Raw genomic sequence first — 14,197 nt, forward strand, 5'->3', positions numbered from 1 at the left:
AAACCAGTGTTTCCCAAACTTGGGGTCTCTTGCTGTTTTTGGACTACAGTTCCCATCATCCCTGACCATTAGTCCTACTAGCTAGGGATGATGGGAGTTGTAGTTCAAAAGCAGCTGGAGACTCAAATTTGGGATACACTGGTATAAACAATACTGAGCTGGGTGGGCCAGTGATCTGACTCGGTATAAGGCAGCTTCCCACGTCACTATCATTAGGATGAAAAATGACTCAAAAAGGCCCTGATCTGGAAGCAGCCAAGAACCCTCAACACAATGTCAAAACACCATTGTCTTTTTCAGGCATCCTCCTTAGTCAGGGGAAGAGCAGGGCAGTGCTCATTGACACATTAGAGCTTTTCTTATATTTTTGTACAGATTCGAGGAATACATACAAGATATATTACATGAATACTGATTTTTTTTAATTGGTTTGTCTTTGAATACTGTAGAAAGGACTCATAAAAATAATATTCACACTTTGTCTTAGAAAGTTCTCCAGATGAAAGTTTTCTTTTCTCACATGTACACGACAAAACGAGAGCAAATCCAGAAACAAAAGAAGATTTTTAAAAAATAAAACCAACACAACCGTAATTCGTTCGACACAAAGGTGTAAAATATTTAACGCTCACTGAAAAGAACATTCACACTCACATTCTAAAAATTATATTTCACAGATAATGGTAAATCAATACAATAGGTTAATTCACTACAATTAAAGAACAATCCACAGACATATCATAAAATGCAGTTTGTGGCAACAACTCAGCTACCATGCCCTCCTAAAGAGCTTACTACCATACCTTTAAAATAGTTAATTATTGTTGTTGTTTTTAAAATTAAATCCTTATGAAGTAAACAGCCTATAAAGCTAAGAGAAAAACCTAGACCTCACTAATCAATTGATGCCAAATTAGCAATTAAACCCACAAGTATTAGCTCCTGTAGTAAACACAGCACCTTGCTGTTAAGTCGTGAAAAGAGCTCATTGGTCTTTTCCCTTTTCCTTTTATTTCTGGAGTTCCAGAAATGCTACATATGCCCCTTTGGCAGGGACCCTTTAATTATTGTTACACTGTTCCCTGCATGGTCACATATACATGACCTGCCCATATGATACTATGCTTTACCTGGTGCAAAAATATGGGTGGGAGCAGACCATTTGCAGCCCCACAACCCAGTTCTACTTATTTCGAGCAAAACTTTCTTGTGGCAACTTGGAAAGACGTTGCTTCCTTTCCACTGATCTTTGAGTGGACCATTGTGCGATTGCGTGTTCCATCATTACTTCTGCTGTTACAGAGGTTCTCATGGTCAGGAACAGCATTGTTGTTGTAGAGATCAAATCAGGAGCACAGCTGTTCAGGCACAGATTCCCTACTCACCAAGCCACCCTAGGTGCCGGTTGGAGGAAGGAACTGCAGGCAATTTGAGTAGGGACACTAGCAGCTCTGTTGACCCCGTTAGATGATCATCAAATAACAAATCCAGTTCTGCTGCAAATCTTTCACACCTGCTACCCTCCTCTCTGAGAAACGACTTCTGCCCTGATCATCTGCTCTAGCCCTGGGAGGGGAGACCTACAGACCTCCAGGTACTGCTGAACTACAACCCCCTTATCACCCTCACCATTGGTCAAGGGGGATGGGAGTTTGGTGCCCACCAGGACCAGGAGGTCCACCTGTTCTATAGGTGTCTGCCAGCACTTTGGCTCCAGACTTGGCACAAAGCACACAGCTACTCAGTCTGCTCCGTGGAACCTGCATGCAATGCAAGCTGCTTGCTGGGAGAGGGGTTGTTCTCCTCTAGGCTGCTCTGTGCATTGTCCTGGGCGTGCACAGACTCCATAGAGTCCCCATCAAAAGCCACAAGAAAACCTTGATTTGTTTCAGATAGGCTCCATATTTTTTTTCTATCAACATGCTACATTAAGTCCTTGAATCCCGTGTTGAGATTCCCCGTGTCTTTTTATTTACAATCTATTTATTTTGTGTGCGAGAGGGAGCGATTCCAGATCGGGACCATAATGAAATCACTGAATTTCAATAATCACTGAAAACCCACTTCTTGCCTGAAGCTGCTGTTTGCAGATAATGACAGCTTGGGGGGGTGGGCAAACAACTTCACAGAGGGGTAATTTTCAGGAGGATCGTAGCACAGGGGAGAAGGGGTAAACCTCAGCTTTTTATTGCATACACATGGGAAATGCCAGGCATGATTTTAGTATAACTTGAAGCTTTGACCACCACAGGCCCATGTTTCAGATTGTTCCTGCACTTATCACAGAACCTGACAACAGAAACCCTAGACAGTGCATGGCCTTTCTGCTCAGTCTCTAAGATGCACCAGGCTCGAGATGCATTTTATACCTTAATTATACCAGCCTGGGCAAAGCAGCCTTGGTACCTACAATTATTCCAGGAGAAATGTGTTCACATGCAACATTTGTGTGGGAAATCCCATCCTCTCCACTCACCGCTTTGATGATGAAGAGAGCATTTATTTATCCATAAAGCCATGTAGGGTGGAGAGAGATTTGTGGCCCAGAGACAATACTGCAAATGGTGCACTGCATTCTGAGTCCCCTTCAAAATGATTACTAGGGTGCTGGTGGAAGAGATTGGCCTTTGGGACAGTGAATTAAAGGGAGCATGCTATCGCCTGCCCACCCAGCACCTCCTTTAGAAGAGCAGGAAGGGCTCAATCGCTGTTTGCTCCCAAGGCAAACTGAGGAGGAATTTGGGGCTCTTCGTAAAAGGCCCAGTGGACCTAACCGGGTTGGTTAAAACACAACTCAGAAAAGACAATTATACTTCCGCACCCCCCTGCCATCCTTAGTTAGGCTAAGGCATGTCCATTACCCTCTGCCAGGGATATTCCATTAGGGGCGCACACAGGGGAACAATTTACTGATAGAAGTGATTCCAAATTATTAAAAATGATAGCATGGTGCACCGTCTCTAATAAGTTCTGTTGCCCACAGAAACCACAACTACTTCTTCTTTGTGGAGAGTGCCCAGACTTAGCAAAGCAGCTCTTTCTACAGTACCGAGTTACAGAAAGTGGTCAACAAGGAAACTGCACGAACTTTCGTGTCAGCACCAAGAAGCAGCTTCATTGGGGAATATGGAAAACAAATGGGTTTCACGCCATATTAACAGGGCTTGCTCTGTTTGACAAAGCCAGGACTGAGCAAGTCCTCAGCAAATGAGCATATAGGATTGACCACAGCCCAGGCTCTCTTCATCTCCACTTGGTTTTGAAAGTTTCCACAATATTTAATATTTTTAATGTAAAGGATCAATCTGCCAGCTGATTCTCTCATATGGTTTTGGTCTGGACAACGTAAGCTTTCTTAGAGCTCACTTTTCTAGTAGCAATAACTATTGCCAGAAGAGTGTGCTGGCAGCTCGTATTGTAAAGGGTTTTGTTTAGATTTTCATAAAGCTAAACCCACCCCCTTTGCTTAACTGTAACAGGAACTCTTACTGACAACGGGAGACACGGCCTGGAACAGCTGGTTCCTCAACTTGGTACTCTCCAGATGTTGTTGCTCTACAACTCCCTTCATCCTAGAGCTCTGGGCCTTGTTGGCTGAGACGGATTGACATCCTAAACATCTGGAGGACTTCAGGTTGCTAAGGCAGGCCTAGAATACCTTGAGAGCACTGTGGCTGGTGAACGGGCTACTCTGAACAATCCCCTCAGTACTCAGAATAATGAAAAAGAAGTGGTAGGAGCAGAAGTTTGCAGAGCAATGAATGACATGAAAATTGGCTGGTGTGTAGACATAGTGCTAATGAGCTCTTTCTATAGATTTTCCTTTTTAGTAGGGTACTGATTTATACCCTTGCAAAAGAACATTCTGTTTTTCGGAAGAGTGCAACTTAGATCGGTGTTTAAGGCCTTAACCACCTATATATTGGAATAGTGCTTAAAAATACACAAGCCCTTTAAGTTATCCATATATTGAGTTACACGTATCATCAAGTAATGAGCACAACTTCTATTGCAGAAATTACGTTGAAGCAGATTGTTTCCCTCCCCCGGTATTTTTGCCTCCTCATCAAAGCAAGACCTGGGGTTAAAATTGTGCGTTTGCTAAAAATTTCTTAAAATCGCTGCTAAATTTCAACTTTTAAGCTGGGCTCATCTGATTCCACTGAATTACTGAAAACTGGGAAGTGGTTGTTCAGCATTCCACTATTATTTTAACATATTAGTAGCTGTTTTTCTTCTGCAGAATAAAGAATGGGAGGTAGAACGGGGAGATCTAGTGCTGGAAAAAGCTAATAACTGAACTGAACTCAAGAAGAAGAAAAATTAAAATGCCTATTCCACCCCCACCCCCACCCCCCGCTTTTCTGAGAACCCAATGCCAAGTCTGTTCCCTGGCCTTGGTATATTTTTCACATTTCGTTAAATTTGGTTTTCTTCCTTTTTCATGAATATTTTTAAAAAGTACCTTGCTTTCAAGTTGCCTTAGACAGGAAGTTAAAAAATACAGGCTCTAACGGAGGTCAATAGCAGCTCAGCATCTTAGCGCTGGGATTTGGGTGAAAAGCTTACAATGTTAATCCTCTTAGCCCACTTTGCTGGCAGGTTCTTGAGCAGGGAAGGCCACTTGCTTCTCTCAGAGAAGAATTACACTGGGAAGACCCTGCCTCCTTCTCTGTGCCTAGATGACAAGCTCTGGTCCACACCAGTCATCATCAACAGTGGTATATATATTGCCTATCCGTAATTTCGAAGCTACTGTCGTCTTCCTAATTCACAAACCCACGTACCTACACTTAATTATAACTGTCAGTGCCAATCAAAACGACAACAACATGACAAGTTGTTGGGCTAGGGCAAGGGCTAGATGACTTCCATCAGGTTGAGGAACTACAGCCTCAGGAGTAACCAGGAATAAGGTCCTGCTCTGTCAGGCAACCAAAGGTAGACATCAGGACCTGGTCCTTCTACCTGGCCAACCAAGAAGGTCTCTGACTGACAGGAAATTGCAAGGGCTGATACTCTTCCCTGTTGTGTCTGGAGGGAGAGCTCCAAGTACACCAGAACCTGACCTTCGATTCCAAGATTACTAGTCTCAACTGCGACACAAAGGCTGCTAAAACATACAGGTGACAAGCCCAAAAGCAATGTTTGGCTGCAGCTGTGCCAAACACAGCTCCACTGTATTTATTTCAATAGAGGGGTGTGGAACATGCTCCAGGTGCCACTCGACTCCAGCTCCCATCAACCACAGCCGGCATGGCCAACGTTCATGGATTATGGGAGTTGTAGTCCCCCCGACACCTGGAGGTCCTGCAGGTTCACCACCTCTGCCTCCACATTTTCAATCTCCTTTGTTTCTTGCATCATTGTCTCTGAAGCTTTGTGGACTTTAGTACACATTGCCTCCCCGGATAGCCACTTAACTGTCCTTTACATTTTTTGCTGCAGGTGTAAAGCGGCTTTTATTTTTGTCTGTTGAGCTGCCTTGAGCCCCTGGTCAAGGATAGGGATAGAATCATAGAATAGTAGAGTTGGAAGGGGCCTCAAGAGTCAATTAGTCCAAGCCCTTGCAATGCAGGAACCTCAGCTAAAATCATCTGTTTTATTATGTAGATTGTACCAAATCTGATAATGGGAAGGACATCTGAAGGGGGCAACTCCCATCCCTTTAATGATACTGGGCTTGGTGGAAGGCTTTGAAACCTCTTTGCCCAACCCAGAACCTCTGCTTGCTGCAAAGACCAACAGTATCACCACTGCTAATGTGGCCATTGAGAAACCAGGTGGGCTTTCCCCGCCATCGCTTCTAGATACTGCCAAAAGCAGAGGTGGTGTTTAAAATGCCTTCCTCCTCCTTCCAGGGAAGTGTCCCAAACAGTTCTAAAGATGGAAAAACGGCTTAAGAATTATTGGCACCGGCCTCAAATGTTTAGATGCCTCTCCAGTATAGTGGGGTAAGGAAACATTTCAGTTGCCAAGCTAACAAGCCTGAGAAACAGATTCCAGGAAATACTCAGGCTGTTTAAATCCCATCATAAAACTCATATCGTAGCTAGTAATGTGTGTATTTCCTGGGGTGGGGTGGATAAGGGGAGGGAAATTGTTTGTTTGTTTTTTTACAGGACACAACATTGACAAGAAGAACCAAACTCACATACCTATGATCTTGATGATCAAAACTTAACACACGTTTTTCTTGATGTCCGCATGATTGAATTGCAGCCTGCACCTTAAAAGGCTGTTGGCGATTACACGACATAATGTATTATAGCTCTCAGAGTCTGTTTCTCTCTCCCGTCCCCCCCACCAATCCAACAGAAGCATCAGAAAGAAAGAAACCCACTTACTAATCCATTAGCAGAAGAAAACCCTCCTCCTTGTTGTACCGGTCTTTAGGAAGCAGACCAACCAGCAGTCAGATGTATACCAAAATATCTGCATTCTAGGTGACAGAGAGCAATACAGGGTTTTTTATTCTGACACAGTGGGGCACTAAAGCAAAAGCCCATTAAACCACATGGGTGGAGGCTGCCCAGGAAACAAGCAACATCTCAGTTAGACATCACAGAGGGCAGCAACAAGATAGCTCTCTCTGAACCCCAGTGCTGGCATGAATCAGCGAATGAATCAACAAAGAGTGGTACCTAATCAACCCTAATCAACTTATGCTGGAAACGGGGCCTGGGTCCTTTGGCCTCATCTTGTGTCTTCTCCACCGCCGTCATTGTACAATGTCAAAATAAACCATCCATGCTTCAAGAGACCGGTCTTTCAGCCGTTGGCTCTACCATCCAGAAGAGACGCTGCAATGAGGCAGCTGCGACTGTCGAAATGTGGCAACCACTGCAAGGCAAGTATCAAAACATTTCTTTCCTCTTCCTTTTTCGTCCCTGGGTTGTGTTTTCAACCTGCCATGTGGAGTTCCCCACTCCCTCAACCTCAGAGAGGGAAAAGCTTTGAGATATATAGGCAAAGGCTTTTCAAAGAAGACTCTGAAGAGCATTGCTTTTGTAACTGGGGGAGGGGGGGACCTGGTTCATGCCCCTGCAAGAAAGAATGAGAATCTGTCCCAACTGCCTACCAAATAATTAAAATGTATTTATAAATGATCAGCTAAGGTTTCCAAACTCACAAAGAAATCTATACCTAGTGTGCATCTCAAAATTTCTGATATAGCCCTTTCGATGAGCAAGTCACAAATCCCCACCCAAAGGGGACAACTTTATATTAAAGTGCATTTGCTATCATCCTAAACATCGCCTTGCAATAGGCTCCTACCTTTCTATACCTGTCCAAGCCTTCTGGGCTGGATGTCTTCCATTACCCAGAGAGCAAGCTATGAGTACCTTTCAAATCTCAGTGTTGTCTGCGTCTATTTTCAGATTCTTGAAAAATAAAATAATAACAATAATAATAATAATAAATACATTTTAAGCTCCCCCCACCCCCCAGCCCTTGTCTCTCTTCCAAGCTAAACTCTACCCAGGATTCAAGCATCGTTTGAGCCGTCTGTGTTCTCTGTTGGATCTTGGAATCCTGCGCAACATGTGCTCATTTTAAAAAGAAATTAAATTTTTAAAAAGGAGCCATTGTGTGGAAGTGTATCCTGAAGACGCAGCCGGAACGAAGGAAACAGGGTTCTCACGTTGCTGGCCTCTCACAGCTCACCAGAAGGGAATATAAAACACACCCGGGCTCAGTACTTGTTAATCCCAAAGATGCGTACGCCATGCAGTTGTGGTAGCTTGGGGATCAAGACGCTCATCAAGGAGATGGTGTTGATGATGAAGTGTATCCGGTCGTATTTAGTGTAGAAGCTAGTAAGGAAATAACTGCGGAGGAAAGAAGAGGAGGAAAGAATTGAATTGCGTATGCCCCAGTTCCCTCAACTAGCCCACACTGAGAGTTGAAACATGGAATGCCCGCCCTAGGGAGGCTTGCTGGATGCCCGTATCATGCACATACACACAACATTTTTATATCATGCATATAATCACTCTCTCTATGGATATATAATTTTTATTAAATTTCTGTTTTACCTTTTAGAATATTCACTTAAGGTAAAGGTAAAGTTACCCCTGCCCGTTCGGGCCAGTCTTGCCAGACTCTAGGGTTGTGCGCCCATCTCACTTAAGAGGCTGGGGGCCAGCGCTGTCCGCAGACACTTCCGGGTCACGTGGCCAGCGTGACAAGCTGCATCTGGCGAGCCAGCGCAGCACACAGAACGCCGTTTACCTTCCCGCTGGTAAACGGTCCCTATTTATCTACTTGCACCTGGGGGTGCTTTTGAACTGCTAGGTTGGCAGGCGCTGGGACCGAATGACGGGAGCGCACCCCGCCACGGGGATTCGAACCGCCGACCATGCGATCGGCAAGTCCTAGGCGCTGAGGTTTTACCCACAGTGCCACCCGCGTCCCAATATTCACTTAAACAACCTTAAAATATCAATGACTTCCCTTCCGCTCTTTCCATGGTTCATTTCACACAGCATAAACACCTGCACATTTTATATAAACTAAACCATTTTGTATTCCATTATTACATCCATCAAAACATATTTGCGCTGTTGAATTTATCTTAATTATGCTGCCCACGTTTTCATATGTACACAATTCCTCCCATATATTTAATAAACATTTTCCAGTCTTCTTTAAATGTTATGTTCTTCTTGTTCTCTTATTCTATACGTTAGGTCCACAAGCTGCACATATTCCATCAGTTTAAGTTGCCAGTCGGGACTTCGCTCGTTTTCCATTTTTGGGCTAAAGAAACAGGAGCCGCAGTAGTGACAAACATAAATAACCTTTTCCAACACCTGGGAATTTCTGTCTGACTTATCCCCAACTTCAAGGACTCAGGTTTTTTTGGAAAAGTACTTTTAAACATTTTTTTTCAGTTCATTATGAATTATTTCCCAATAGTCTTTTACAGGTCCACCATATATGATAGAAAGTACCCTCAGTCTCATTACATCTCCAACACTCGCCTGATTCAGTCTTATACATCTTATATATATTCTTTGGATGCCAGGTGAAAAGCTTTTCATTTTTCCAGGAATTTTTCTTTAACGTTGCAAATCGTATTGCTCACTACCCAGAGAATGTTAAGGTACTGTCGTTTTTGGACTACAACTCCCATCATCCCTAAGCTAGCAAGACCAGCGAGGTCAAGGATGATGGGAATTGTAGTGGGGGGAAACCAGCCGGAGACCCAAATTTGGGAAACACGGCTCTAAGGGCACAAAGGGAGGAAGGAATTCTGTGGGTCTGAAAAGTATTTCTTCGCACAGTGTGGAGTTAATTTATGGAACTGGCCTGCTATGAGTTGTGGGGGTGGCCAGGCTTAGACAGCCTTAAAAAGAGGGTGAGGCAAGTACATGCAGGATAAGGCTACCTGTGGCTTCTAGTCAACTTGGCTTCATGCCATAACCTCAGGACCACAGGCATCATGACTCCAAATACTCATTGATGGAGAACAGCAACATTTCTTGTTTGTGGGCTTCCCACAGGCATCAGACTAGCTGTTGTGGGAACGGGATGTTGGGCTTGGCAGGCCTCTGGCCTGATGCAGAAGCGATTTGTACCTAGCCTTATCAGTACAGTCCCAAGCCCTCTTTTACGCTCACAGTATAATTGGTGTGATGGTCAGGAACTTGCGGGAAGCGGTGAACTGCACCCCGTAATCCATTTGCTCCCAGTGAGTCAGCAGCCGGGCTTTGCCCTGGTCAGGCGTCTCGAAAGGCGTTCCTTTCACAGTGTGTAGGAAAATGTACATGCTCTGTAAGAAAACACAAACACACACGTGTGTTTTTAGGGCTACATGGCGGTGGGGAACAATATTCCGTCGCTATTCTGGGCTACTTCGCTCATCTCTTCCTCTCTCTTGTTTCGAGTCATGATTTAACCGGTTGAAAAGGCAGCAACGTCCTTGCGAAAGATGTGCTGTGTTGAAGGAAAGGTTCCTGCACAACCAATGAATAACCACTTTTCAATGAGAAGCAAGGGGAGCCTAGCAGGAAAGAGGGCAAACGTGCAGATACAGTGCTAATTTAGGATAATTATTATTCTACTACAAACCCTCGATCTAAGGTGCTTGGCTGAAGTCCACTAGAAGCAGTGCTGCAAAGTGGACTATTGACCGACCTTTAAAAACATGGCAGAGGAAAGAAGCTGCAGTATTTGGAATCTTAAAATGCTTCGGCTAACCTGATCCAAGGAAGAAAGGAGAAAAAAGCAGGAGGAAGCATTGAGCAGTGAACTAGCATGGAACACATCATTTATACATTTGTGCTGGCAGGGGGAGCTGTTGCCACTTCTGCTGCCTACAAAGCAGTGCTAAAAAATTCAGATGCTGTAATGCACATAAAAATATAACTGGGGCCTCAAGAGGCAGCCCCCTCCCTGCTCTTTTTTGGAGGCAAAGTGTCACATACATAATTTTTCAAAGGGCCGGCACTCTACGCAAAGCAGATTTCCTACACAGATCTACTTCTAGGTCACGAATTGTGCCACACCGGTTATTGGCGTCTGCGTGGCCAATGGTACCCAGGGCAGAGAGAGGGTGCCTATTCAGATTTCACACCGCACCCACAAAATGACTTGAGCCAGCCCTGTGTGCAAATTCCTAATCTGCCCTAGGTTATTGCAGCAGGCAGTGGCAACTAAGAGGCACATGTTATTGTCACAGGTGTGTAGGAGGCAGCTTAACACTTGTAATACACATGGGGGGCTGCTCCTGGACCGGGAGAGCCTGGCCACAGTAGTTCATGCACTGGTTGCTTCAAGGTTGGATTACTGCAATGCGCTGTTTGTGGGGCTTCCTTTGCCCTTGACCCAGAAGCTGCAGTTAGTGCAGAATGCCTTTTCAGCACGTAACACCTGTGCTCAGGGCTCTGCCCTGGTTGTTGATCCGCCACTGGGCAGAGTTCAAGGTGTTACTATTAGCATATAAAGCTCTTAACACCTTGGGACCTGTTTACCTATGACGTCATCTTACCCAAATGTTGGGGTTGCCATATTTCAAAAAGTGAAAGTCCGGACATAAAAGCTGTTGAGCTTTTTTGTGGGCAAAGTTGTTGAGCTTTGAAGTTTTGGGGTTGGTTTTTTTTTAAAGGAAATTTGCCAATAAATTACCACCACTGACTCGGGTTGCCATTTTTACCAATTTTCGGAAATTCCGTATGGAAGCTATTTCCGACGGACGAATCCAGGATATGTCTGGAGAATTCCGGATGTATAGCAGCTAGGCTACCATATGTGCCCACTTGACCACTTCAATCAACAGAATTGGCACTTCTATAAAGTGCCACATAATACCCACAACCGCATCTGTAAGAACTTGTTTAGTTTGGCACTCCCTACCTATTGATACCAAGGCAGGCGCTTTCACTGTATTCCTTTCAGCACCTGCCAAAGACATTTTTGTTTAGTTTAGAAATGCCTACCCAAATGTTTAGAAAGTTTGTATGAGTTCTGACTTATTTTAGTTGATTTCTGTTGTGGTTTTGACCTTCTGTATATTTCCCAAACTTGGGTCTTCAGCTGTTTTGGGACTACCAACTCCCATCATCCCTGGCTAGCAGGACCAGTGGTTGGGGATGATGGGAATTGTAGTCCAAAAACAGGTGGAGACCCAAGTTTGGGATATGCTGTTTTAAATTATGGTTGTAAATTTTAAAGTGATGATTTTATTGGTTTACCTGCTTTGTAGACCACTTTGAGTTCTCTCCCCCCTCCCCATCAAGGGATATACAGTGGTACCTCGGGTTAAGAACTTAATTTGTTCTGGAGGTCCATTCTTAACCTGAAACTGTTCTTAACCTGAAGCACCACTTTCGCTAATGGGGCCTCCTGCTGTTGCTGTGCAGCCACTGCACAATTTCTGTTCTCATCCTGAAGCAAAGTTCTTAACCCGAGGTAATATTTCTGGGTTAGCGGAGTCTGTAACCTGAAGCGTATGTAACCCAAGGTACCACTGTACAAAATTTTATGAAATAATAAATGTGTGGTGTGGGAAATTTAACAAAGCTGTATGTCAGGGCTCCACGCTCCAACCCTACCAATCGAACTGCAGCCCACCAGTTATGGATTGTGGCCTGCCAGGGGTTTGGCAACTCCACCCCACTTGCGCCAGATGTGGCTGCGCCACCGACAAAAGAATGCCATTTCTTCACATGGAGCATAGGTGGACTACGGAACTCACTCCAACATGTTGTAGCAACTTGGACGGATTTAAAAGAGGATTACACAAAGGCCATCAACAGCTACTAGCCATTGCGGCTACTACGTTCTACCGCCAATGTCAGAAGTGGCCTGCCTCTGTATACCACCCGCAGGGGGACTCACGAATGGGCAGAGGGCTCTTCCCTTGCTTGTGGGCTTCCCATAGACATCTGGTTGGCCACCATGAGAACAGGATGGTGGACTAGGTGGGCCTTTGGCCTGATCCAGCGGGGCTCTTGTGCTTGGAAGCTAGACAACCCTGCCCTCGTTGTAACCTGGCAGGGCTAGCATGCTATGAAAAAATGCACAAGGGTGCATCGTTATTCAGCGTGCCTCCATTACCACTGAACACCTTTCCAAAGGTTTCCAAGCACAATTCAAAGTGTTGGTGCTGACCTTTAAAGCTATAAACGGCCTCAGCCCAGTATACCTGAAGGAGCGTCTCCACCCCCATCATCCAACCCGGACACTGAGGTCCAGCACAGAGGGCCTTCTGGTGGTTCCCTCACTGCAAGAAGTGAAGTTACAAGGAACCAGGCAGATGGCCTTCTTGGAAGTGGCGCTGGCCCTGTGGAATGCCCTCACACCAGATGTCAAAGAAATAAACAACTATCTGATGTTTAGAAGACATCTGAAGGCGGCCCTGTTCAGGGAAGTTTTTAATGACTGAGGTTTTAATGTATTTTTAAATGGGTGGGGTATAAATAATAAATTATCATCATCATCATCATTATTATCATCATCATCATCCGCCCTGCACAAAAAGTGTGGCTCGCCCCACATTTCCAATTATTGCAGTAGGTGCTATGAAGCTTTTGTTAAAGTGGTATTAAGCAAATTAGGGGTGGCTGTAGCTTTTTGCAATTAATTTGGATGGAGTAAATGGGTGTGATAATAAGCACTGGGTGTGAGAAATCCATATGTCCATATTAAACAGGAGGAGGATGAACAGCCCAAATAACAATCCTTTAGCTGCAGACGCCCCAATTTCACCAAGCTTCAAGTTTCATGGAACAGGATACTGCAACACTCTAGAAAGCCTTGCACTTTGGAATTTTAATCTGGCGGACGTACAGTGTTCGCTTCCTACATAGCGGGGGTGGGGAAGCCTTGAAAGAGAACAAAAGCACCAGATAAAATCTGTGAGCGGGCGACTCCCAGTTGCAAATCATCTTAAGATCATCCTATCATGAAGCAATGATAACAAAGCATGGCGATAACCGGTGCCAAGGTGCCCGGACTCCTTTGTGTTAATTCTTTCCAGCTCTTATCCTCTTTGATTTCAGTTCTTCCCACGCGAAATCATTGGGTGGATCCAAATTATAAGGTGGTGGCACTTAAGTCCCACTGAAACCAATGGGTGACTAGAGTCACAACGAAGTTGCTCAATTGATGTCAGTGGGTACTGAGGTCAATTCACTCATTCTGGGGTCCGGCTGAATGTCAGCTAGGGTCTCTCTCGCTGTTCCACAGTAGGTGGACAGGAGAGGGAGGGAGGGAGGGAGGGAGGGAGGGAGAGAGAGAGAGAGAGAGAGAGAGAGAGAGAGACACCCCGTGTTTGTGCATCAGCCTACAAATCCAGTCAAGATTATCCCGTCCTGTTGCCTCTTCCAACACTATCGCATCTTTCTTTCTCTTTCTGCCACATTTTTTCTTAGATGCCCCTTACATCAGGGGCAATGAAGGGCCACATTCTGTCATGGGGGGGGGGTGTCTTCCAAGGGCCACATACCAGGGGTGGGTGAGGCCAAACTCTCGCCTACATCCAGGCATGCAAGCAAACACATTTTGGTCCAGTAAAAAATCATGAGACAAGGGCACAGAGTCAGCCGAGTGAGGGGTGTGGCCTGGGAAGGGATGTGAGGCTCAGGCAGAGATGTCTTGAGGGCCAAATCCAGCCCCCCAGGCCTGAGTTTCCTCACTCCCTGGACTTAGATGAATGCATATGCTTTGGAATACAACCACTGTGTGGAAA

At 45.0% G+C, this 14,197-nt stretch overlaps 1 protein-coding gene across 4 annotated transcripts in view; it reads right to left on the reverse strand.

The window, feature by feature from the left end:
- Window positions 1–400: 400 nt before the first annotated feature.
- The window catches only part of ORMDL3 (ORMDL sphingolipid biosynthesis regulator 3), a 31,857-nt gene continuing 18,060 nt past the window's right edge, over window positions 401–14,197 (reverse strand). For all 4 annotated transcript variants that reach the window (XM_079948913.1, XM_079948914.1, XM_079948915.1 and 1 more), the window contains 2 exons: window positions 9,627–9,778; window positions 401–7,832 (listed from right to left, as the gene is read on the reverse strand). In XM_079948913.1, coding sequence (XP_079805039.1) covers window positions 7,697–7,832; window positions 9,627–9,778 — 288 coding nt within the window. In that variant the 3' untranslated portion in view covers window positions 401–7,696. The remainder of the gene's footprint in view (window positions 7,833–9,626; window positions 9,779–14,197) is intronic.

This window comes from Podarcis cretensis (assembly GCF_951804945.1).
Source record: "Podarcis cretensis genome assembly, chromosome: 13".
Classification (NCBI taxonomy): Eukaryota; Metazoa; Chordata; class Lepidosauria; order Squamata; family Lacertidae; genus Podarcis; species Podarcis cretensis.